General features: G+C 37.3%; 1 protein-coding gene across 1 annotated transcript in view; it reads left to right on the plus strand.

Annotated features, from left to right (window-relative positions):
• Nucleotides 1-26,665, plus strand: part of TRRAP (transformation/transcription domain associated protein) — a 101,282-nt gene that overhangs the window by 38,129 nt on the left and 36,488 nt on the right. Inside the window, exons 34-57 of the mRNA XM_075436054.1 lie at nucleotides 3-53; nucleotides 407-571; nucleotides 961-1,142; nucleotides 1,431-1,629; nucleotides 2,051-2,179; nucleotides 3,673-3,939; nucleotides 4,501-4,707; nucleotides 5,586-5,744; nucleotides 5,829-5,963; nucleotides 6,154-6,264; nucleotides 7,539-7,685; nucleotides 9,771-9,984; nucleotides 10,671-10,796; nucleotides 12,780-12,926; nucleotides 14,823-15,025; nucleotides 15,713-15,834; nucleotides 16,695-16,908; nucleotides 17,894-18,073; nucleotides 18,439-18,585; nucleotides 19,284-19,403; nucleotides 19,710-19,997; nucleotides 21,416-21,553; nucleotides 21,940-22,052; nucleotides 22,560-22,695. Coding sequence (XP_075292169.1) covers nucleotides 3-53; nucleotides 407-571; nucleotides 961-1,142; nucleotides 1,431-1,629; nucleotides 2,051-2,179; nucleotides 3,673-3,939; nucleotides 4,501-4,707; nucleotides 5,586-5,744; nucleotides 5,829-5,963; nucleotides 6,154-6,264; nucleotides 7,539-7,685; nucleotides 9,771-9,984; nucleotides 10,671-10,796; nucleotides 12,780-12,926; nucleotides 14,823-15,025; nucleotides 15,713-15,834; nucleotides 16,695-16,908; nucleotides 17,894-18,073; nucleotides 18,439-18,585; nucleotides 19,284-19,403; nucleotides 19,710-19,997; nucleotides 21,416-21,553; nucleotides 21,940-22,052; nucleotides 22,560-22,695 — 3,900 coding nt within the window. The remainder of the gene's footprint in view (nucleotides 1-2; nucleotides 54-406; nucleotides 572-960; nucleotides 1,143-1,430; nucleotides 1,630-2,050; nucleotides 2,180-3,672; nucleotides 3,940-4,500; nucleotides 4,708-5,585; nucleotides 5,745-5,828; nucleotides 5,964-6,153; nucleotides 6,265-7,538; nucleotides 7,686-9,770; nucleotides 9,985-10,670; nucleotides 10,797-12,779; nucleotides 12,927-14,822; nucleotides 15,026-15,712; nucleotides 15,835-16,694; nucleotides 16,909-17,893; nucleotides 18,074-18,438; nucleotides 18,586-19,283; nucleotides 19,404-19,709; nucleotides 19,998-21,415; nucleotides 21,554-21,939; nucleotides 22,053-22,559; nucleotides 22,696-26,665) is intronic.

Consider the following 26,665-nt stretch of genomic DNA (forward strand, 5'->3'; position numbering starts at 1 on the left):
TGTTCATGATGGAAGCCACTTTAAATGATCCACAGTGGAGCAGAATGTTTATGGTAAGCTGTGTGGGGAGGGGAACAGGAAAAAGCCCTCATCTTCACAAACCTGATGATTGAGTTGTTTTTCATCTTTTCCATCTTTTTTGCCCTGCGTAACTTTGTAGTCCTTAATCATGGCCTTACTCTGACTATAGGGTGCCTGTTCTCTGCTTAGTATTTGTTTGTCCTGAGATGTTGATTTTATACCTTTCCAGAACATACAGAATTATTACTGAAGTTGTAGAGATTATATATGTCAAATAGAACCTGTTCAACTTCAGTGAGGAATGTAGAAGCTACAGGATGATAGAGCCTTTTGGTATTTTTGCTTTTAAAGGTTGTCATTAAAATTATTTCTTCCCCTTCTTCAGAGTTTCTTAAAACATAAAGATGCCAAACCTCTACGAGATGTACTGGCAGCGAATCCCAACCGATTTATCACTCTACTGTTACCTGTTGGTACCCAAGCAGCTGTTAGACCTGGTTCTCCAAGCACTACCACAATGCGTCTCGATCTTCAGTTTCAGGCTATCAAGGTATTAATTTATTCTTGTTTGTCTCTTCACTAGGCAGCTAAAACCTCTTTAGGTACAGTCCAGTTACATACAGGCTTTCAAGTGTCTGGGTATGTATTATTATAGAAAACCACTTGTAAAAATATAAAGTGTTTTTAGTTACAGTCACTCTAGGAAGGGAAAAGAGACTCAAACTATACTTTTTTTGATAAGTAAGGTACAAAAGGAAAACATGGCAACAAACTTTTTTTAAAAAAAAATCCTTTAAAAATTGATCTAAGCTAGTTTTATTTGACTTTTAAAAAAATATTTTAGAACGCTTAATTGACTTCAGAGAAGTACTTTTATTGTTTCTGCTGACAGGTCTGTTGCATGTTGAATGTGCATTTGTCTTGTTTTGCTTTTGACAGATCATAAGTATCATTGTGAAAAATGATGAGTGTTGGTTAGCAAATCAACATTCCTTGGTGAATCAGCTGAAACGTGTATGGGTGAGTGAAGCTTTTCAGGAGAGACATCGTAAGGAAAATATGGCTGCAACAAACTGGAAAGAACCTAAGCTATTAGCGTATTGCTTACTGAATTACTGCAAGTACGTAAAAACATTTATTTCCTATAGCTTGTGTACAATTGTTTTCAAAGTTTTGAAAAATACGGTGGAGGTATACAGGCATACTAGAAAGGGTTTGCAGGTATTGAAGAGAAAGTTTAATGTGTTTCATAGTATTGCCATAGCTCTAAAACCATGCCTGTGGTACTGCCTGCGCTTGGCACTCTGCTCATTTAAAACCAAGATTAGTTTCTTCACCAAGTCATCAGCATAGTAGTTTGATTGGGTATTTTTTTTTCAAAGAAGCTTTTGTTTTATGTGTTTTTACAGAAGGAATTATGGTGATATAGAGTTGCTCTTCCAGTTGCTTCGGGCTTTTACGGGTCGATTTCTCTGCAATATGACATTCTTAAAGGAATACATGGAAGAAGAGATCCCAAAAAACTACAGTATTTCCCAAAAACGGGCTTTGTTCTTCCGGTTTGTAGACTTCAATGACCCAAACTTTGGAGATGAGCTCAAAGCCAAGGTAACGAAAGCCATTAAATCAAAGAAGCCTGGTATTTAGGTTTAATTTTCTTCTTGGGAACGAGGGCAACAAAACTCGCTTACTTAAATGTCAACGAGTGTGATAATTGGCAGAGCCATTTAGGTGAAAATATCATACCTGAAGAAGAGCGATAATAAACAGAGACAGCAATTCATCTTGCTTTCAGTACTGACTACTTCAGTTTACACTTTTTAAGAATCTTTACCCTTGGACGAGGGAAAAGGAGTGGGAAAAATTCGTGTGTATCCTGTGTCTTAAGTTGTGTTTATAGCTTCCTTTTGTAATCAGTGAGTGTGTCTACATGCAAGTTTGTATGTGAAATTACTTGAATGTTGATTGCCAGTAGAAGAATCCAAGAGTTGAGTGTAACTGGTTTTTTTTATTTATTTATATTCTGTAGGTGCTGCAACATGTCCTGAATCCTGCTTTCTTGTACAGTTTTGAAAAGGGAGAAGGTGAACAGCTGTTGGGACCCCCAAACCCAGAAGGAGATAATCCAGAAAGCATTACTAGCGTTTTTATAACAAAGGTAACATTCCTTGTTTATATTAAAGTGTTTGAAAATTAATCATAGAATGGTTTGGGTTGGAAGGGACCTTATAGATGGTTCCAGCTCCTCCGTCGTGGGCGTGGACAGCTTCCACCAGACCAGGTTGCTCAAAGCCCTGTCCAACCTGGCCTTGAACACTTCCAGGGAGGGGGCAGCCACAGCTTCTGTGGGCAGCCTGTGCCAGTGCCTCACCACACTCGTAGTAGAGTTTCTTTCTTATATCCAGTCTAAATCTACCCTCTTTTAGTTTACAGCCATTCCCCCTTGTCCCACAGCCGCCTTCTCTCGGCTGAACAGCCCCAGCTCTCTCAGCCTTTCCTCACAGGAGAGGTGTTCCAGTCCTCTGATCATTTTTGTGGCTTCCTCTGGACCTGCTCCAACAGGTCCATGTCTTTCCTTTGCTGAGGGCTCCAGAGCTGGACACAGCACTCCAGGTGGGGTCTCACAAGAGCAGAGTAGAGGGGCAGAATCCCCTCCCTTGACCTGCTGGCCACACTTATTTTGATGCAGCCCAGGATACGTTTGGCTTTCTGGGCTGCGAGCGCACACTGCAGGGTCATGTTGAGTTTCTTGTCAACCAGCACCCCGAAGTCCTTCTCCTCCTGGCTGCTCTCAATCCATTCTCCACCCAGCCTGTATTTGTGGTTGGTATTGTCCTGACCCACGTGCAGGACCTTGTACTTGGCCTAGTTGAAGTTCATGAGGTTCGCACAGGCCTGCCTCTCCAGCCTGTCAAGGTCCCTCTGGATGGCATCCCTTCCCTTTAGCATGTCGACTGCACCACACAGCTTGATGTCATCTGCAAACTTGCTCAGGGTGCACTCAGTCCCACTGTCTGTGTCGCCGACAAAGATGTTAAACAGCACTGGTCCCAGTAGTGACCCCTGAGGAACAGCACTTGTCATTAAAAGAAAAAGTTGTTCCTCTCATTTGGCTTTTCAATCCTGATTTGAATTAGTTGTGTTATTTCTAAATACTAGTGTCAGTTATATCAAATCACATCTTAACTTTGAGCTGTTGTGAGATCCATCAGTCATCAGTAGGACTGGACTACAATTTTCAGTTTATGATATCTCTTTGACTTGCATGTCTTGTCTTTGGGATTACAGCCATGTAAGCTCATTTCTAGTCTTTTTCATAACCAAAGCTTACCATGACAGAACATCGATGTTTTTGTAATTCACTAGATATTGTTGAAGATGAGGGTTTAGGTTTGTTTTTTTTGAATAGGTTAGCACTTTGGAATTTCCTAGATCTGCTCATTATTTAAAAGTTCTGACCTCAGGAAGTTGTTTTGTGGTTATTAAACTGATTCAAAAATGTGTTTATAGTTATTAGTGTTCTTAAAAACCACTTAAAAAGCAAAAAAACTAGGACTTTGCTTTTACAGATTATAATAAAGTTGGATTTTTTGTTTTGTTTTGTTTCTTTTTCACCTTCCTCCTCTCCTCTTTTATTGTCCCTGGGACTAGGTGCTTGATCCGGAAAAACAGGCTGATATGCTGGATTCTCTCAGGATATATCTCTTGCAGTTTGCCACGCTTCTGGTTGAGCATGCTCCACATCACATTCACGACAATAACAAAAACCGGAACAGCAAACTACGACGCCTAATGACATTTGCTTGGCCTTGTCTCTTGTCCAAGGCATGTGTGGATCCAGCGTGTAAATACAGTGGACATTTGCTTTTGGCACACATCATTGCAAAATTTGCCATACATAAGAAGATAGTTCTTCAGGTATTGACTCTAAGGGCTTGTAATCATAGATTTAATGGGTGTTAATAAGTTCTGTAGTGTGCTTTCTTTCATTTTAAAATGCATAGTAAAACGATAGTTTTGGATACTTAGTGTATAAGTAACAATGAAATTCATATGCGGCAAAGAAATACAGGAGCAGCAAAAGACAATTTCAGAGATAGGAGAGTACAGAAAGAAGTCTAAAGAAAAGTGAAAACGGGGTAAATGGGACAATGAAAACTCATTTTGGTTGAATTAACAAAATTGGTAATGTTTCCTCATTTAAGAGGCAGACATTTCAGTTGAGACAGAATGTGGGCACCAAAGGAAAACTTCAAACTGGACAGTGGAGAGGGAGGAAGAAAAAACGGAACGTAAGGGAGACAGAAGTGTACACTGTATACTTCTGATAATGAAGTATCATCGTATAATTACCAAATTATGGACCTTTAGGAAAAAATAGTGTTGTTTAGAAAATGTTGTAGTTTCTCTTTCTTTATAAATGCTTTATTTTTGTAGATATGTATAATATTAATGTGGATCAGAAACTTTGCTGTTTAGGTTTTTCACAGTCTTCTAAAAGCTCATGCAATGGAGGCCCGAGCTATTGTCAGGCAAGCGATGGCTATTCTGACTCCAGCTGTGCCTGCTCGAATGGAGGATGGACATCAGATGCTGACTCACTGGACCCGAAAAATCATTGTGGAAGAGGGCCATACAGTTCCCCAACTAGTACATATTTTGCACTTGATAGTACAACATTTCAAGGTACTTGTACCAGTTGTTCTGGTAGTCACTGTATCTCAGATATGAAGAAAGTAAACTGTAGTTTGATTAGAAAATAACATGATCTGATTTACATAGTTTAGCTTCAAAAGGCATCAGCTGTCTGCAAAGATACTTATTTAAAACTGAAAACGGCTATTAATAGCAAACCACTTACTAAGCTTTATCATGATTGAAGTTAGAACTCAAAATGTCAGGTGAAAGTCTGCAAGATTAATTCATTGCACGTGCATTAGCAGTGCTCCTTAACAGAGCTGTGAAGATTTGTTTAAAGAAAATGCAGAAACATGTTCTTTTCCATCCTCCAGTAATCCTTGTTTGACTTCATATATTCTGTGGGCTTGACTAGGAAACTTTTATCTCCAGCTAATGTGTGTTGGCAAACATTAAACAAATGGGGGAATGCTGCAGAATGTCAGTATAGGAGGATTTTTGAAAATGCGCATTAAAATATGGTCTAAAGTGACAGCTAGCTAATAAATGCATTTAAGTCGCTTTTCAGGAACAGATGCCTCCATGCTTTTTTTAAAAAATAGCCAAATATGTTCAAATGTGGATTGTAGCTGTAAATAGATCAGCAAAGAATAAGAATGATTGGTCTTTGAGAAAAATCATGTATCTTCAGCAGAACATCTTCATTTGGGTACATGAAATCAGTAGTCACTACTGAAAATTGTAGCCAAAATTTTATTTTTGAAGCACCGGTTACTCTTCTGGATTGCAAAACTTGAACACGGTACAGATGTTGCAAACGTAGGGATTAAAGACTGTTTTACCATTTTGCTTTATTTCGACTCTGTAGTTTTTGTGTAGAATTTTATTGGTTAATGGCTAACGTGACTGTGAATCCATATTTTCAGGTTTATTATCCGGTGAGACATCACTTGGTTCAGCATATGGTTAGTGCCATGCAGAGACTGGGCTTCACTCCCAGTGTTACAATAGAGCAAAGAAAATTAGCTGTGGATCTTGCTGAAGTAGTTATTAAGTGGGAATTGCAAAGAATTAAAGACCAGCAGGTAGGTAGTCTAAATAAACTGGTAAAGATTCAACTGTTACACAGTTAAATGCTTTTTTTAACATGCACATTGCTGATATTTCAGCCAGATTCAGATATGGATTCAAGTGCAAGTGGAGAAGGAGCAAGTTCTGCCTCATCTGCTGTTAAAAGAGGATTGTCTGTTGATTCTGGCCAAGAAGTAAAGCGATTCAGGACAGCTACGGGAGCAATAAGCGCTGTAAGAAAAATGCAGATTTTGTTCAGCGACTCAAATTTATAACTTGCAATTTAGCTTTCCTGTTTTTTCCACATAACTCGAAACTCTCTGAATGGAAGGTTGTGCTTTTAGAAAATACTCCAAATCTGTTCTGTTTGATGTTATCCTCCTTCAGTGTTGCTTATGGTTTTTGTGTTTTGTGTACATGCAGGTATTTGGACGTAGCCAGTCCTTGTCAGGAGCTGATGCACTGCTTTCCAAGCCAATTGACAAGCAGCATACAGATACAGTCGTTAATTTCTTGATTAGAATTGCTTGCCAGGTAGTATGTTTATTCCGATACGCAAATACCAGTGCAGCTTTAGTAGTCAAAACCATAAAACCTGCTTTTCATAAGGATCCTTTTATGCTTGGATTATTCTTGTGTTTATGTATTTCCTTTTGCTGAAAGGTTAGAAACTTAAATACAAAATTGTACAAAAAGTAGTGTTTTTATTTTAAGGAGGAAAGAAATTGAATTTGATAACCAGTTTCTGCATGTTTTTCATTTCACAAATGTTGAATATTATACATGAGGTATGCTTTAGTTCCTTATTGTTGTACGTTCATAGCTTGATGCAGGGAGTGTGTACTTTTGAATTGAAAACTCAAAATCTGGATTGCAACTGTTCACATTTAGAAATGGAAAGAGTTTCCATTTTACTGTGCTGTTGATCACTTCTAGCATTTTGTTTGTTCTTTACTTTCTCTTTTCAAGCAAGTACTAGATCAGGAGTGGCATGATTGAAATAAATGTGACTAGTAGAATTTGACTGTAGCTGAACAAAGTTCCCATAAGTATTTTATCTTAATTTGTTTGTGTATTTGCTGGATGCTGCAAAGTATGCTTGTTTGATTGCCTAGGTTTAATGGCAAGAATGCTTTACCCAAAAACTGAAGAATATTTAGAGAGTTTAGCAGGGAAAGACTATGTCAATTATGTTATTTAATGTTATCAAAGGGTAAAGATTGTAATTGTATTTTCAAGATCAAATACATGGAATTACTTCTTGTTATGCAGTGTGTAGAACTAAAACTTTTCACCAAATTTTGTTGAGAATTAACTTTTTTAGAGTGGGGAAAATTAGCTGGGTGTAGCTCAGAGCTGACAAATTTTATGGCTTCTGCAGCCCACTCGGCTGGTAAGTAACATGGGATTTTATACACCACAGTCCATTGCACAGAATAGACGTGGTCTTGATGTATAAAGATGAATTGAGTAAAGAGCTACATATGTTTATGGATACCTTGCAAACAAAAGATTAACCATCTTGAGCATGTTCACAGTTGCACTGATAACGTATAGGATTAAACTGGTTTTAATATACCTTTGATGGGTGATTTGGGGTTATTAGCTAGCAGTTTAGAAATTAGTTGTGGTGTTTACAACAGTTGTCAGCTTTTTATGCAGTTAAATACTCTGTGACTGTACTGATAAAACTGGCTTAAGCTCGTCTGTTTCAGAAATAAGAAATTATATGCTTGCTTGGAATGCACAATAAATTAATGAGTTGGTTACAAAAGGGTGTCATTTTGTTAACTCTGATTAATTGCTAGGTAAATGACAACTCAAACACTGCTGGATCTCCTGGGGAATTGCTGTCTCGCCGCTGTGTCAACCTGCTGAAAACAGCTTTACGACCAGACATGTGGCCAAAATCAGAACTGAAGTTGCAGTGGTTCGATAAGCTGCTAATGACTGTGGTAGGTAACGTTTTAGTCCTGTAGGTCTTTAGGTTTCACTAGCACATATTTGATTGCATACTAATAATATCTGGATACTGATTTTTACAGTCTTAATATTTTCTTCTTTGTAGTGAAATATATGAATTGTCAAGTATCTGAATTGCATCAGTGGTTATAATTTGTATAGCTGCAGTACTTACAAAGATTAAAATAGATTTAGGAGAAGGCAGAGTAACTTCCTATATTACTCTGATTTTGAAATAGGTTGTAGTTTGCTTGTTTGGATGGCCTGCTGGTTGGGTTTTTTTTTTTGTTTTGGATTTGGTGGGGTTTTTTTTGTTAGTAGAAAGTTTTACAGATTGATTTTCTTGGTTCCAAGTTTTCTGGCTGTTATGGTAATATGGAGTTCACTGAAAGGCTAGCTTCCTGTATTTGATGATACAACATATTTTGTTCATCATCTGTATGCATTTTGCCATAGAGTAAGTTTTTCCACACCTATTGTATTTGTATCGTACTCTTTACTAGACTAGCAACTCTTACTGTGTTAAGTTTATAGGAGCTCTCTTGATGTCACTTTTCTATTTCTTTGAATAAAGGAGTAATGTATCCTACTTTTGGAAGCTTTAAAATGTCTAAAATTACATGAAAAACTGCTGTGGCCCATTTTTTCTAAATGTTGATCTAAATGTGCTATGCTTTCATAATGCTGTTGTCTTTATGGAGATAGCCCTTGAAAGGGCAAGTATCTGCTTTTATCCTTCTCTCCTTCTGTTGGAAGAATTTTTGATGTGGCTCCATTTGCTTTGGGTTTACAAGCATTGATAGTGCTCCAGGGAGCTATTATTTGTTGCTTTACTCATCTTTTCCCAAGTAGTGTGCAACCTGAGTGAAAATTACCATTAAAATTCATAACTCTTTTCCTGTTGATGGCATTTGATAGCCTACAACAGGAAGAACTGCAGTCAATTCCAGCCGTTGTTGCATGAAGATTATTTCCTACTAATCTTCCTCAGTTACACAATTGCAAAGCTATTTTATTGCCAAGTGATGGAGGCTGTGCAGTAACTGCAGTATGACTTCAGGAAAATCATGACTTTAAGTGATTCCTCTGCGCTGAAGACAGAGAAAGTTGTGAGTATCTGCGTGCTGGTTGCTGAAGAAGAGCTGCATGTTATGTACAGACCATCGTTGCCCTCTCTTTCTGGAACAGAGGGGAAGATGGTGAAGGTGTAGAAATAACTTTAGAGAGCACAGTTCAGAGAGTCCATATGCTTCCAGAATGACAACTGCTGTCTCTTCACTCTGCTTTTCAGACATATCTTCGAGTTTATCATCTTTTATGAATTTGGGGAAGGTGGACAAAGTGCATCGCATCTAAGAGCGAGCCAAAATCAAAACCTAGTCCACTCCACTTCTCCTTCCCCCACCTCAGAACAAACGCACCATACCACCCCACAGACCTGAGCGGGGTGAATGGGGTTGATGTTTACTTAATACAAGGATATAAGCCCTCTGGAACAGGAATTTCATTTCTTAATTTTGTGCTATGTGGCATCAGTTATTCAGGAGGTTGAGAAAGAAGAATAAAGCTTTTTGCAGCAAACGGGGTAATTTACAATCTTAACGATCATTTTACAGGTTTACAAAAGGTAAGTCTAGGAATATTTTCTTTTTTTTTTTTCTTTAGATGCAAATATCCCCTTTTCTAACCTTTAAGCTGTAACTTATCGTAGAATATGCTGTTTTAGCTCTTCACTGAAGGTCTGTCTCTGAAAGAAGTTGACAGAAAGAGAAAACATTATCCTCTGCCGAAAGCACTTCCAACCAGCAAGGTTGCAGGCAACTCTCAAAATAGCACCGCAGAAAACATCAGGAGGAGTGTACTGTAAATGCTTAAGTAACATTTTTGTGGTTAAAGATTTTATAGCACCTTGTATTTATATTGTATGACTTATTCAAAGGTTTGACGTGAAACATGGCTAGCATAGAAACCTAAACTTTATTACAGGTTTTCAGCAGATTTGATCTGGACTTACTAATCCATGTAATACTTGTGTGTTTTCCCCTACTCACTGTGTTTTTTGTATGTGTTCTCTTTAGGAACAACCCAATCAGGCCAACTTCGCCAACATTTGCACTGGTTTAGAGGTATTAAGTTTCCTGTTAACTGTACTGCAGCCTCCTGCTATTCTTAGCAGCTTCAAACCCCTGCAACGAGGTGTAGCAGCTTGTATGACTTGTGGAAACACCAAGGTTTTGAGAGCAGTTCACAGTCTTCTTTCTCGCTTGATGGGCATTTTCCCTACAGAACCAAGTATGCCATGTTTTCTTTCTCCTTTTATCCTTTATTGCTGCATAACTTAACTGATTAAGGGCATGGGAAAGACACTCTTTGGAATGTGCTAATATTCTGTTTTATGATTCCTGCACTTAATGGTCCATTTTAGCTTGCACTTTCAACCTCTGTTTAAAAAAAGAAAAGCTGAAATAAGTAATCATGTGGAATACATCATTATCCATTGACATAAAAACTTAATAACCTGTGGCTGTCATAACTTTGGTTCAAGAAATACATGCTATAAATTTAATGGATTTTTACAATTATAATTTTTCAGCTTCAGAAATGCAATTTTTTAGTTGTTAAGCTTTGCTGTTTTGCTACAAGGAAGGGAGATACAGTGTAAAAAGGAAGACAATAAGTAATATGCCATGTCTTAAACTAATTTAGATAGATATTTTCTTGAAAAAAATTCAACAATCTAAGACTTCTCATCAAAACGAGTTATTTAGAAGTAGTCATGCACTATTATAGAAGTTAGATACTGGTTATATAATAATGAAGTTTGTATAAATGAGGAATCTGCTTGTGCTATCTTGGTGTATTAGCAAGATAAAGTTCCGGTGATGGTACAGAGGATTGTATTTTCACAGTGTAACTGTTTCTTGTCTGTTCCATCTCTAATGTTACTAGAAGTAAACATAACTCTGTAAACTCTGCAGGTACCTCAAGTGTAGCTTCAAAGTATGAAGAGCTGGAGTGCCTTTATGCTGCAGTTGGAAAGGTTATTTATGAAGGACTTACTAATTACGAAAAAGCCACTAATGCTAACCCTTCTCAGCTCTTTGGTAAGTTTCCCACATCTCTACTAGACGTATGTAGGGTGCGCATTAATGGGCGTGATCTTTGTCATGAGCTTTTATTTTCCATAAGGAAATCAAAATCTGGTATCATGCAGAGGAAGCTGTGGGAAGCATTTGGAGCTAACTTGAGAAATGAGCTTGGGACGTCTGTCATCTGTGAAGAAAGGGACTGGGGGCTTCATTGCATTCTGTCTTCTGGTAGCTGACTTAGGAGCAATTATTGCAAGTGGGGAGCTGCAGCTGTGCTAGACGGAAGCCTTCTTCGTTCACAGGGCACGGGGAAAAAGATGCAGCATTTGGATTAGTTAAAATGTAAAGTAGACGTTACTGGAAACTTGTTACATGGAAAAACTAAAATCCTGCGGCTACTACTCTGAGATACAGTAGACTATGTCAAGGAATCTGTGTAAACATTCTTACACATTATTGCCTTATACTTTTTTTTTCAGTTGTTTTTAGAGTCTCATTTATCAGCTGATTTCAATAGTGTAGGAAGATTTTTTTGTTTATAGACCTTGAATGCTCACTAAGTGAGAAATTACAAAAATGCTGTTTTTTTTCTGGAGTGAGGAAATCTGAGTTTTTAGCATTTACCGTTTTGAAGAGCTGAAAGGTTTGTCTTTGCTTGCTATTCGTACTTATTTAACTGGTAGACAGCTCAGCTGTATAATACAATGACAAAGATATATTGGTATATGTTTGGCCCAGAACTGGTTGTGTTGGTAATACAGACCTGAAATTGCACAATTTTGGAACTTGCTGATTTAAATGGCATATGTCCTTCACTATTCTACTCTCTGATCTGCGCAGATAGTTGTAATTTCGCTTCGGGAATTGCCTGTTTGTCAGACGTCGGGATGTGCTTTACAACAGACTAACCAAGAAAGATGTTTCTTACGCTTTGCCCAGAGCTCATGTAAAGGCAGCACAACAATCTAACTGTCAGGTGGTGCAAGTCTTCTTCATTCTGTATTTAAGAGGCTGGACTCTGTGTGCCAAATCTTGTGCACGTTTGAGCAGGAAAAGAAATAAAAACTTTTGAAGCAGACATTCAATGAACAGAACACACTTCTGTAAATACTGTTGTTGGCTTTTGTTGAATTATGAAGTTGCAGTAAGAAAAGGGATAGCTGTAGGGTTGTTTTTTTTTTTTTTTTTTTTTAGAGGGTATGGTTTGACGGAATGTGTGTACTTTTTTTGAAGGGTTAACTATTTTAACGCACAGTTATGCTAAAACTGATTGGTTTGCATGAATATGGATAAGCTTATATTAGGATAGGCATTGTTAACAACTGTCTAATTTGAAGGGACTGATCTTGTAGGCATAGTGGCATTCATAAACTGTGCTGAAATTACCGGTTTCAATAGTTAACTTGTTTCAGAAATCAGTTACTGTAGATTGAAATTCATAAATCTTCTAAATTAGAAAACCAAGACTGTGTTATTTTTTAAATTTATTTTTCATTACTAAACCCAGGCATATTCATGTAAAACTTTTTTGCTACTTTTTGTTACTAAAACAAACATGCAACACTAGGAATAGTTTCATTTTGCCTAGTTAACTGTATTTCTTTATTTTCTTAATTTTCTTAAAGTCTTGGAGAAGTGTCGGCTCTCAGTCCCTCTCTTGCTGTCCTCCCTTTCTCCCTCTTGCCCTCCATCACACACTTATATACAGAACATTCAAATATTTTGATTAATGCAAAAATAGCCTTTTAGTCTTAGACTAAAGACGAAAATTGAGACTGAAATTTTTCTTCAAATCTGTCCAGATTTCTAGTGTTTGTAACTTGGATAGTCCCATGCTTCTTTCATAGCAGGACAAAAATGCAGCTAGCACCTTTTCCTGTGTTCTTTCATCTTTCATAGAATGAGAACCTCCACATTGAAAACCTATATCTTACTCAAGTCATGCTCAATAAAAGTTTTACTTCCTTAAGAATTGTTTTTGTCTGATTTTGTCTGTAGGTACTTTAATGATTCTGAAGTCTGCGTGCAGTAACAATCCCAGCTATATTGACAGATTGATTTCGGTTTTTATGCGATCTCTGCAGAAGATGGTCAGGGAGCACTTAAACCCACAGGCTACTACAGGAACAGCAGAAGCAAATACAGGTATTGCATAATGTGGTCCAAGGATGTTAATGGTTAAAGTATTAAAAGCTCTTAATCCTGAAAGGATTCAAATGATTTTGTAGAGTTTTGTGTGCATTAGTATATGTTGGAAAATACTTCAGTATCAGTGACAGCTATTACTGAAGTACCGAAGAATAAAAATGTACTTTGAGTTCATGTTACCAGCTTACTCTAGGAATTTCAGTATTAACCCAGACGTTTTAGTGAATGGCTAGTGAATATTTGTTGAGCTACAGCATGTACAGAAATACTGAAATTCAAGAGTTTATAGTTTTGAGCAGAGAGGGGCTGGATTTTTTTGATTATTCTGTACTTTCACTTTTTTTTACTCATTCCTATTTGATAATATTGAAACAACTGTTTGTGAAATTAACTTGCTGGAGCTGATGCTTTTGTTTTTATCTTAAAATGGCATCTTTGTCAGTCTAAAATTCTGTCTGTCATCAAATGAATTAGGTTATGAGTCACTGAAAAAATGAGATGTGCTTGTAGAAGAAAATTGTGCTAGTAAAGAGCACTAATTCATTAATGAGTAAGCTACTGAAGAAAATACTTTGAAAGAATACTTTGCTATTAGATTCCTTGCCCATATTTTAAGTAGACTGAGAAACAATTGGAAAATTATTAAATATGACAGATAAGCAAATCAGCAAATTAAGTGAACAGAATAGGTGAGCTCCTTGACACACTGGAGGGAAGGGATGCCATTCAGAGGGACCTTGACAGGCTGGAGAGGTGGACCTGTGTGAACCTCATGAAGTTCTAAGAACCTCATGAAGAATGAAGAAAGCCAAGTGCAAGGTCCTGCATGTGGGTCGGGGCAATCTGAAACACAAGTACAGGCTGGGCAGAAAGTGGCTCGAGAGCATCCCTGAGGAGAAGGACTTGGGGGTACTGGTGGATGAGAAGCTCGACCTGAGCCGGCAGTGTGCACTTGCAGCCCAGAAAGCCAAACGTATCCTGGGCTGCATCAAGAGAAGCATGGCCAGCAGGTCAAGAGAGGTGATTCTGACCCTTTACTCGGCTCTCGTGAGACCCCACCTGGAGTCCTGCATGCAGCTCTGGAGCCCCCAACATAGGAAGGACATGGATGTGTTGGAGCGGGTCCAGAGGAGGGCCACGAAGATGATCAGAGGGCTGGAGCACCTCTCCTATGAGGACAGGCTGTGAGGGAGTTGGGGCTGTTCAGCCTGGATAAGACAAGACTCCGGGGTGACCTGATAGCAGCCTTCCAGTACCTGAAGGGGCCTACAGGAAGGATGGAGAGGGGCTTTTCACAAGGGTGTGTAGTGACAGGACAAGGGGGAATGGCTGTAAACTGAAAGAGGGCAGATTTAGATTAGGTATTAGGAAGAAATTCTTCCCCATGAGGGTGGTGAAACACTGGCACAGGTTGCCCAGAGAAGCTGTGGCTGCCCCCTCGCTGGCAGTGTTCAAGGCCAGGTTGGATGGGGCTCTGAGCAGCCTGGTCTGGTGGAAGGTGTCCCTGCTTATGGCAGGGGATTTGGAACCAGGTGATCTTTAAGGACCCTTCCAACCCAAACCATTCTATGATTCTATCATATAGTATTTCTTCACAAGTTTAATTGCAGTTTTTCAGTACTGGGGTTCTGTAATATCTTTTACTGAAATGAAACCACACAGGCTCTCCTTTAGGATTCTGAATGGATTTGGTTTTTTTTGGAAGGATTCTGTCTCAGCTGTTTGGGAATGGAAAGTAATAATTCTGAAAACATTATTGCTAGGGATATGTTTCCAGGTAACAGATATTATTGTTGCTATTTTTAAAACTACAGTAGCTTATCTTGAAAATTTCTTTACTAGGTGTTTTATTGGTGTATGCACAACTTTAATCCTTTTTTTCTGAATCCGTAGCAGGTACAAGCGAACTGGTAATGCTAAGCCTGGATCTTGTGAAAACACGCTTGGCTGTGATGAGCATGGAAATGAGGAAAAATTTTATACAAGCTATTCTAACATCTCTCATTGAAAAATCTACTGATGCCAAAATTCTTCGTGCAGTGGTAAAAATAGTGGAAGAGTGGGTGAAAAACAATTCCCCAATGGCAGCTAATCAGGTAAATTGAGAAGATAAAATCATTATTGCTCTCAAATACTAAATAACTATTTGTCACTGTTACAATTCATCATTTTTTGACAATGAGGTTTGTAAGGCTCTTTTGTATGTGTTTAGATGCCCTTCATGAGTTTTGGAATGTTTTATGTCCCCTATGAAAGTAACTGGAATTAAAGATGGTTAGCATTTTATGGGCTTACACTAGGTGTTTGATCTCAAATGCTGTTTTACTGAGAACTTTTTTTTAAAGTAAAAGTTTTAAAATACGTTTCACATGAACTTGGATAGAGAGATTCTTCTGGAGGAGGATGGCTGATGCTGGTTTAAATTGTGTTATTCCTATAACTTTTTGTGGCCTTCTCAATTTGCCATATTTTACTCTAGAGTACTTGATAATCTAGTGCTGTAGAAAAGGACCTATACTTTTAAAAATATATGTTAGATTTTTATAATCATTGAACAACGTAAACCTGTTTTTAGTCATGGTTTTAAAATTCTCTAGCGCATTAGAAGATACATGCTTGAGTTATTTTTCTTTTTAAGAACTGTGACCTTCTACCAAGCTATTTTTCAGTACTTTAGAAGTGAGAGTGATATAAAGGATGGCTGAGGAATACTTTAAATGTGCCAGTTCTCTGCATGTTTTGAGATGAATTGACAAAATTAATCATGTCATCTTTTAACACAGACACCTACTCTCCGGGAGAAGTCCATTTTACTAGTGAAAATGATGACTTACATTGAAAAGCGCTTTCCAGAAGACCTTGAATTAAATGCTCAGTTCTTGGACCTTGTTAACTATGTCTATAGGTAATTATAGAAATTAATCATTTATTGCAGCTTATTGGTTCATAATTTGTTCCATATATGACCTTTATAACATGCCATCAATCTTTCTAGGTCTGAATTAAGCAATTTATTTATTTATTTTCCTAAAATGCAACATCATTTCACTGGGACCACAATACATATTTATGGCAGGCCATTTGAAATTTCTTAGAAAGGATTTTCTTTTTGGCTCTGCTACAATCTCTCCACCATCCCAACCTCTTCCTTTTCCAGGATGCCAAGGCATCCTCGTAGCTGGTTGTATTCTAAACACTGAGGTGACAGCTGAAACCTGTCTGTCTTTTCATGTGTATAAAGATTTTTTTTTTTTCTTAGAAATTTATTGTAAATTATACTTTCAGGAGAGTTACTTTGCTAGCTAAACTGGCAGGTTTTGTAGCATGATGAAGTAATTAACATAGTTACCTTATAAAAAAATGCCAGATATTTAATTTTGAGCTGATGATTCACATTATTTTGGATTACTGTTCGCTTCTGTTCTGTTTTCTGGTTAACTGTGCAAAGCCCTGGTATGGACATGGTGGTCAGAAGTTTTTATTGATGAGTATCATTTGGCATTTCAAACAAGATGCAAATGTAGCTGAAATTGTTTCACAATTATGGAAAGATTTTATCCTGAAAGAGTTTTTACGATAGTTCTGGGGCAATTTTGTAACAAGCAGCAATATTTTCTGTGCTCTCAAAATGCTGCACCTGGGTGCATGCCACATCATGTGGGCTTCTACAGGATGTCAGCTCTTTTGATTTTTAGTACTTTATATACAAAACCTGGAAGGATTCTCTTTCTAATGCCTCTGTCACTTCATCTTTATTTATTTTAGGGATGAGAATCTCTCTGGTAGTGAACTTACTGCTAAACTTGAGCCAGCATTTCTTTCGGGTTTGCGTTGTGCCCAACCACTCATACGAGCCAAATTTTTTGAGGTCTTTGACAATTCTATGAAACGTCGTGTTTACGAGCGCCTACTTTATGTGACCTGTTCTCAAAACTGGGAAGCGATGGGAAATCACTTTTGGATAAAACAGTGCATTGAGGTAGGGAAATTATTTGTATCAGAAGTATAATTATTATTTGAAAAGTATTTTTTATTCCCCATTTTTCTTGGCTGTGTGTAAAAGCATTATGCAGTGTGTGACTTGTAGTATGTATTATCTGTATGAAAGCTGAAGAAAACCTGTCTGCTGCCTCAGATACTTCCAGTGGTGCTTAAATATAACTACAGTGTCTAAACCATGAAATGCTGATACTTGGAAAGTGGCTTTAATATCAACCTTTAAAATCTATTTTCTCTGTAAAAAGCTTAATGACCAGGATAATACTTCTTAAGAAAATCCATCTCTTATAAATGATGGTGATTATAAAAAAGAATACAAGAATTGTTACAGTAGATGATTTCAAGAGAACTGTTAAGGCTGGAGTACCTGCTCTAGTGGTACGCCAACTGTTAGGTGGGACTGCATTGAAAACAAATTGCTTTTTTGGTTGGTTTGTTTGGAACAAAACTTTTTTTTTTTTTTCTTTTTTTGGAAAAATTTGCATATTAAAACATGAGTTTAAAGTGACTGTGAGGATAACTGTACTCTCAAACGTATTCTAACTCCTTCCAGAGAGATAAAATCCAGCATTGTTTTTTTTTTTTTTTCCATATACTTTTTGGGAGGACTTTCATTGTGATGGGGAGAGTTTGTGTACATCAACTGCTGGAGGGCACGAAATATACATGCTAAAAAGCACAAAATACAGAATTTAGGCATAGAAGATTTGTATTTCTTCAAGATTTTCAGGAGACGCTTGAAAAACGATTTTGAAAGTATAGTCATGACCTTCAAAATAGTGAAAAAATGTGATCAGATTAAGATGAAAACGCATTAGTATATTTATTGAATAAAGGTGATAGAGGCCTTCAACATATTATTGTAAGTTTTATCTTGTTGATAAATACTAAAACAGTTATGTTTTCCTCAGAATACTACAGTAAGATGTATATTTAAAAACTCTCCCTGCTTTTTAATGTCTTAGCTCCTGTTGGCGGTGTGCGAGAGGAATACTACAATTGGGACAAGCTGCCAGGGTGCTATGCTGCCCTCTATCACCAATGTTATCAACCTTGCTGACAGTCACGATAGAGCGGCATTCGCGATGGTAACCCACGTCAAACAAGAGCCTCGTGAAAGGGAAAACAGTGAATCCAAAGAAGAGGTAACTTACAGGAAATACTGTAGAAAAAGAAAGCTTTTTGATGGAATATAGCTCTTCCTAGTTTCTCATCAAAGGAGTTTAGAGAATATGTCTTGAACATGATGTGCACGGATTGTTCAGTGTATTCTGTGTTTAGTACCTTGTAGTTTAAGCACGCGTGGGTTTCTCAGAACTTACATTCATTCGCTTAGCCTTTTGTTTACTATAGCACTATAGCGATTCTGTATCTGAACCTGAACAACTAGCAAACGTAAGTAGTGGCACTTGAAATAAGTTGATCGGAAGGGTGTTTTGTATTTGTTTGGAAAAAAAGCAAAAGTACTTAGATAATATCTGCATGCTTTAAGTTGTTTACTTCTGTGTAGGATGTTGAAATAGACATTGAATTGGCTCCGGGAGATCAGACCAGTACACCTAAAACTAAGGAACTTTCTGAGAAGGACATTGGCAATCAGCTACACATGTTGACCAACCGGCATGACAAATTTCTTGACTCTCTTCGAGAAGTGAAGGTTGGTACAGGTTGTTGGTTTCCTGACAAATCATTTTAATACTGAAATCTTCAAACTGACTTGAGACACCTTTTTTTTTTTCCCCCCTTATTTTTATCTGACACTTCTGATTTTTTTTAGCTGATGGTATTTTATGTAGACATCTCTTATAATCTGATGTAATTTCTTACTTGCATAGGGTAAAAAATTCTTAAGCCTTCACTAAATTGCTAGTTGTTACTATATGCCTTGCCTACAAAGTTAAATTTCATCCTGTTCAAGCTGTAAATGTATTTTAACTGTTCAGTTAAGAAAACAGTGGTGGCAAAGACTGAGTATAGGATCAAAAACACGTGTTGGCATCTTATGTTTAAATAATTTCCAAGAAGATAATTATAGCTGAAACGTATGTTGAAATAATTGTCACAGTAATAGCAGCCCTGTCCAGTTAACTTGATTATTGCTATTACCAGTCATCAACTTTTTTCCTTCTTTTTTTTCTTTGAATGGTTACAGTAATGAATCAGTCTCGATCAATATGAAAATAGAATTAAATTCTTGTTACAGTAGTCTATATTGCTAAAAGAAGCATATTTTTGGTATGTTGGTTATAAAAGGCATTTGCATTGCTTCTTAAGCAACTGTAACTGTTAACTGTTTTTCCAGATTATTAATTGTATTTTCCCCGATTATATGCATCTCTTTCTTTTTATTCCTAGACTGGAGCATTGCTGAGTGCCTTTGTTCAGTTATGTCATATTTCTACACCATTAGCAGAAAAGACTTGGATACAGCTTTTTTCACGACTTTGGAAAATCTTATCTGACAGACAACAACATGTGAGAATCTCTCTCTCTCCTCACTTAAAATTCCTCTTTGTAAATGACTGGTGTTTCAGGAAAATGTATTTATGAGATAAATGACTTCTTCACTTGCTTTGAGAAGTTTACCATTCTTTCTGACTAGTGAACGTTGTATACCTCTATCAATACACCTCTTCAAAGAAATAGGGCCCTTCAATTTACAAAGAGAATTACACTTATCAAATGATTGTGCTCTATATTAACAAGATTTTAAATCTAAATTCTCTAGTTGAAGAATCTGAATGACATAGATAACTATTCTTACGTTTTTTTTTCTTCCAGGCGCTAGCAGGTGAAATAAGCCCTTTCTTGTGCAGTGGTAGCCATCAAGTACAGCGAGATTGCCAGCCAAGTGCATTGAATTGCTTTGTGGAAGCAATGTCACAGTGTGTTCCTCCCATTCCCATCAGACCTTGTGTCCTGAAATACTTGGGTAAAACTCACAATCTCTGGTTTCGTTCTACACTCATGCTGGAACATCAAGCTTTCGAAAAAGGACTGAGTCTACAGATAAAGCCTAAACAGACAACAGAATTTTATGAGCAGGAAAGCATAACTCCTCCTCAACAGGTAGTGTTATATTAATTGAAATGCCTTATGAAATGTGAAGAGAAAAACACAGTGACAGTATAGTACAATAGCATCATAGAATCATTTAGGTTGGAAAAGACCGCTAAGATCATTGAATCCAACTGTAAACCTAACACTGCCAAGTCCACCACTAAACCATGTCCCTAAGTGCCATGTCTACATGTCTTTTAAATATCTTCAGGGATGGTGACTCCACCCCTTTCCTGAGCAGCCTGTTCCAATGCTTGACAACCCTTTCAGTGAAGAAATTTTTCCTAATATCCAATCTAAACTTCCTCTAGCAGAACTTGAGGCCGTTTCCTCTAATCCTGTCATTTGTTACCTGGGAAGAGAGACTGACACCCACCTCACTACAACCTCCTTTCAGGTAGTTGTTAGAGAGCGATAAGGTCTCCCCTCAGCCTCCTCTTCAGGCTAAACAACCCCAGTTCCCTCAGCCGCTCCTTATAGGACTTGCTTTCTAGACCTTTCACCGCTTTTGTTGCTCTTTGGACATGCTCCAGCAACTCATTGCCTTTCTTGTAGTGAGGGGCTGAAAACTGAACACAGTATTTGAGGTGCAGTCTCACCAGTGCTGAGTACAAAGGGACAAACTCTTCTAAATCTTTGTATTTAGAAGCTTGTTAAAATAGTGTCAATTTTTTTTTAATTCAGTGAAGAAATAGCTGTCCTTGTGTGTTTGTGAATAGAGACACTTGCAACATTGACTACTTTTGTCTTACCCGCTTCTCATGCTTTTCTTTCATCTGTCATTGATATTTTCATATTTTTCTCTTTCCTCCTCTTTTCCATCTGGTTTTGACACTGTATCTCTGCAGTACTGTAGAACTAGATGTAACCATTTCTGCCCCAATATTAAATCTTGAGGAGAAGTCTATATTGTCTCTGTCTCCCTCAAAGGGAGTATGCTTTCCCTAATCAAGTCACTTGGTATATGACCTTTAAAGAATTACTAGCTAAACAAAATTGAGTTCCCTGTAAACAGGTGCTGCTGTTTTTAGTAGTCTGTCAGGTAGTTATGATCTACCTTGGCAGGTTTGCAATCATCTGAGGAAGCTAAATATTACAGATTGTTTTTACATTAGAGACCAAGTTGTTGGCTTGTTAAACAATTTTGTTTTCTATGATTTGATCTGATATATTCGGGAAGACAAGCAAGAATCAATATACAAGCCATAGGTGTTTTTTTTTTTTGTCATGTAATACAGTGTTGTTGCTCTCAGTACTTGGTTGTTACTAATTGGTTGCCTTCTAGAGTTTTTAAAAGAGTTTGTTTAAACAATTCTCTGTTTCCATGTCTTTCTCAATTTGCCTCAGTGTAGAACGTGTGGTTTTGCTATCTACTATGCTTTATAAGGACAGCTTGACTGTGGAGAAATATGTGCTTAACATTCTAGGAAATACTGGATTCCCTTGCTGAGCTCTACTCTTTGTTACAAGAAGAGGATATGTGGGCTGGACTATGGCAGAAACGCTGTAAATTCCCAGAGACAGCAACAGCTATTGCCTATGAACAACATGGGTTTTTTGAACAGGTAAACTCTTGATATTAGAAACCATTTGAGTAGTTCTGCTGTCAGGATGAATATTCTGGTGAGCAAGAAAATGTTCTGAATGTTAATAAAACTTCAGTCTTCTAAAATTGGAAGTGCTACAGCTTTGCTACTGGGTAAAGTAGTAGTTTAAGGCCATGTGATACCTAGATAAGGTGAGATTTTTGAGCACATCCATCAGTTTTTCATTGCATTTGTAAAGCTGCCAAACAATGGCTATATTCAGGAATGAGTTAACAGACCATCTTTTTTTTTTTAAACTTAGAATTTATGAAAGTGTTCTTAACACTTTTTTTTGAAACAAAAAGTATGTTGAGTTAATATGGATATAGCAGATGGAAAAATAAAATGGTTTGAATTTTATTTAGGCACAAGAAACGTACGAAAAAGCAATGGAAAAGGCTAAAAAAGAGCATGAACGGAATAATGCTTCTCCTTCAATCTTTCCTGAGTACCAGCTCTGGGAAGACCATTGGATTCGGTAAGACTTTAAAGCTGATGTTCAACAGGTATTTTTACCCTGCAATATAAGTAAAATACAGTGCTGGTTTAAAGCATCAGTGACCAGAATAAATTTAGCTCAGGACTTAGCTCAGATACAAAGGAATCTTAAGGGAATAGAAAAATGGTATTCTTTACTCCCTTAACAAACCCTCGAAAGTGATATGCCTGAAGTGTTGTAAAGATGTAATTTTCTGTTGGTGGAAACAGACTGAAGCTAAAATTTGTTTTTCCTCTTTAAAGTGGTTGTCCTGGGAGACATGAAATGCAGCTCTTCACTGTTCACAGATTTCTGTGTTATAACTGGTAATAAATAAAAAAAATCAACAAAAAAACTTCTCATCTGGATGAAACTTATACAGTACTTGCAGAGCTATTCAGACAAACAAATGTGCAGATAATATTCTGATACACAACATTTATATTCACTTTCATTGAAATTTTATTTTTTTGGTAACCAAATTGACAATGGCTTTGGTTTTCTTAGTTGCTCGAAAGAATTGAACCAGTGGGAACCTTTGACAGAATATGGCCAGTCCAAAGGTCATATAAATCCTTACCTAGTACTGGAATGTGCATGGAGGGTCTCAAATTGGACTGCTATGAAGGAGGCTCTGGTGCAGGTGAGTGAGGGCTTTTTATGCTAATGTTTAGTTTCCCTATGCGTTTTACTGATTACATTTCTAAAAAGTCAGCATTACAGTTCATTTCACAGACACAGTGAACTGCAGTTTGGAAGTTTTCTTTGATGTCCCAGCACACAGCTGGGTATTTTGGCAATGGAAGTATGTAATTTCAACAGACAAACTTGGTTCTCTTTTCTGTTTATTAAGCTGTATTACATAAGAAATTTAGCCAGGACAGGTGAAAGACATGGTGCATGGTAAAGAGTCATTAAAAAGCAACAAATACTTGCCACAGAAGTATGTGTTAGCAGGGACGTGTGGAGAAACTTAAAATGGGACCCTTGCAAGAATATGGTATTATTTAAAATAATGCAGTATTGGAGAGGGACGTTTTTTGTATTTTGCATCTTTCCAGGAACAAAAGTTCATTTTCTGAAAGGGAACAAAGTTTGAAAATGTATCTGTTATCATCTCCCTGTCTGTGAGCGATGTAACTAAGCTTCCAGGTGTAATAGGGCAAAAGGCTGTTGCCTCTGCTGTTTTTGTTTGTTTCAGCACCTGAAAGGCAAGCCAAAGCTTTCTCAACTTTTACTGTCCAACTTCAAAACTCCTAGACACAGTTTATTTATTCTGTTTATCTCCACTGCAAGTGAAGGGGGATTAAGACACGTATGAAAATGTGAGGGTCAGGGAATTGTCAGCTAAATTTGGTTTACATTAAATACCGTAGTGTATCTGAGGAATACTTATAAGGCTGTGTTTCAGGCTCCTGGTTAAAAAAATCCCTGAAAAATCAACACATGAAGGCTCAGTTTCAATGTTGGTTGGTTGGTGAGGTTGGTGTACACTGCAGGTTATACCAGTCGTTACTGTTTTAATGAAGACAGTGACAAGTTTGAAGACAGTTTGAAGTTGTTTATATGTGGTGGGAAAAGTATTTGAATTACTTACTCAGCACATGCTGGTTTTCTTCTTTCTGGGATTTTATAGCCAAGCTTAGCAGAAGTGTAATAGGAGGCTGGTTCTTTCAGTAGCAATGTTTTTCTGTACTGTCTGTCTGGGGATTGCTTCCTGTATCTGTTTTCTTTTGCTTTCTTTTTAAGTACTCAGATACTTTAGATTTCTAACTTTATTCTTACTTTGAGTCTACTTTAGTTCCATTCAAAATAAGGCTCATTTGATTTTGCAATGTATACATTGCATGTAACTTCAGTATGGTCAAGACTAGAAAGTGGAGATCTAACGAGATGAGGGACAAGAGAACCAAGTAATGAACCACAGGCAATGAGCCTGAGACTGGGAAGCAATGAGAAGAGTATGAGATGAGGATGGAAGGAGCTTGAAGGGAGTACGGATATGACTAGGAGTGGCAGAGATAACTGGTTAAATAGACTGAAGCAAGAAGTTGAAGAAAGTGGTTTCTTTCGAGAGAGTGTAAGGGACTTGGTAAAACTAGCAGAGAGGAGAGAGGCATTGAAATAAGTGTTGCAGGGTGCATCAGTGAGACTGTGCACGAGACAGGCTTTGAGTTGCTTGACAGGGAGAGATGGAGATTCAATTTGAAGATCACCAGGCTTACAGTAAGGGATAGATTACTTCTGGGAGGGAAAAAATACTTTGATTCTGCAAAAGCAGGTTTATAAAGTAAAGAGGATCATAATGTACAAGCACAAGGACACGCTTAGCTTTTAGGTGATCGGCTTTCAAATGTGTTGCCCAAACAATTTTTGCTGTGTGTAATCTTTATACTAGAAAGCATGCAAGTAAAAACACTGAGACCACTTGTAAGAAAGAGTAGGCTTTTGTGAAATGACAGTCTTTAAATCTACAGTTTTTACAGAAGAAAAGAAATAAAACTAAAAAATATTTTGATCTCCTCTCAAATTGTGACAATTTGTGGTGAGTTTTGGGCTAGAAGTAAGTATCATGGTGATTGTACAGACTTCTAGACATGTTCATGATAGAAGTGCTGAGGCTTCGAGATAGCACTGCTAGTAGGAGTAGTTGTTTCCTGTAAGTTCCTTTTTTGATGTTCTGTGGAATCAGAAGACTTGAGTTTGGAATTTTCTGATGTTCCAAGGTTTTCTCAGAGGCTTAATGCATTGATGATAATACTTTTATAGCTTAATGTAAAGTTTACAGAAGCATAAAATAGTTTGAATTGGAATGGACTTCTGGAGACCATCTGGTCCAGTGCTCCATTTGGAGCAGGGCCCAAGTGGGTAAGTTGATTTGTGTAGTAGAGTTGTAGTATCTCTTAAGAATTGAGATGCCACAGCCTTTCTGAGCATATTCATCTGAAGTAGTATAGATGTGCCCTGCCTGTTACGTGTTGTTTTAGAAACCACCACAGTACTTAACTTCTTTTGTTAGAAACTAAGGAACTCGTGTGTGGCAAGTAAGGTAGTTATCATCTTAATTCGGTGACGGATAATATGTATTGTTTGTGCTTTCCTGCTGTTGACCTTCCTGATTTATTATGGAGTTCATTATTGTGTTCTGCTTGTAATTCATTTTGCTGAACAACATGCACTTGTAAAACATTTAACCTTCCCCTTGTCCTTTCCTGAGTTTCACTCGTGAGACTGTGTATTCTGCGCTATCTGTGTGCTTGATGAATGAATGCTCCGTAAAGTTTTGGCTGTTACAGAACAGTTTGAAGGCAGGGGGCACAGTACGTACAGAAAATAACATTTTGGAAGATGTAAATCTGGAAGATCTTTTTTCTTTCCAAGTGTTCGCAAACATTTTTTTATGTGGGTCAATAAAGCTTAAATGACTAGGGAGACATACTGAAAATGACCCTCCATTTTCTGAAAAGGCGCAACAGAAAATACATAGGTAGATATTTTGATTTGAGAGTAAATTTTGGGGAATTCTGCCACGTGCAAAAAAAAATCGGCCATGTTCAGGTAACTTCCTCCTTATCCTCTCTTAGGCATCTTCTTGATGGTTGGACTCAATGACCTTAAAGGACTTTTCCAACCTATGATTCTATGATTCTTCCCAACTGTTTTAAGAATCATTCCATCTGAATAAGCTATTGAGGTTGCTATAAAATGTCAGGCTATACAGCCATCTCAGACTTCTTGGGGAAAAATGACAGACTCCTGTAATGGAGTCACCAGTAGATTTTTCTGGGATCTTTTTTTTTTTTAACTTTATATGTGGTGTCACTGTTCTAGAGAAGGTTGATATTTTGATACACGCTTTTCATGGTAGGGAGAGTTGTTCATATGTGATTAGTTAATGTAGAAACATAAACCAGATGTAGAACTGAAATCTGAAAGGTGAGAATACTGCATTAAATCGCAAGTGGAAAGGAGCTTGCTGATCTTCATTGCATCGTTGCTATAAAATGTAACATTATGGAATTACTCTGCTAAAGATGCCAGAGTTTGGAATATGGGGGTGAACTGTGTATTTAAAATATAATTTTACTGACAAAGCTCTGAGCAGAGCCTTAGGCAGTGTTTTTCATATTGCAGAGAGAGAGCCAGAAGAATTAGTCCCTCCCTTAATTGGGGTTTATTGTTTCATCAGTACTGTTTGGGTTTTGAACCAATACCTACCAGTTAAAAGTATTACGTGTCAAATTGACAGTTTACTGTCTAGTTTTATCATATTCGCAGGAGATAAAACATGATTATGAAAAATGCTGAGTATCCTTTAATTCCAGTATCTTACAGGATTAAATTCTTGTATACAGAATACCCTAACAGTATGCTTCATTGTGATAACTTAGTCTCACATGATGAATATGTGAAATTGTGTGTCTTTCTTACTTTCTTCCAAAATCAGACTGTTACATTTTTTTTTTTTAAACATAGTATGATTATTCTTCTGGAATACTTTTTTTTTTGTAAGAAGGGAAAATAGGTGCATATGATCAGTGTGTTTTGCTTTAAAGGCTAAAATATGGAAACGGTAAAAGTTGTTTAATTAATTAAAGGTAGTGTTGTCTTTT

This window comes from Opisthocomus hoazin, chromosome 15 (assembly GCF_030867145.1).
Source record: "Opisthocomus hoazin isolate bOpiHoa1 chromosome 15, bOpiHoa1.hap1, whole genome shotgun sequence".
In the NCBI taxonomy this organism is placed as follows: domain Eukaryota; kingdom Metazoa; phylum Chordata; class Aves; order Opisthocomiformes; family Opisthocomidae; genus Opisthocomus; species Opisthocomus hoazin.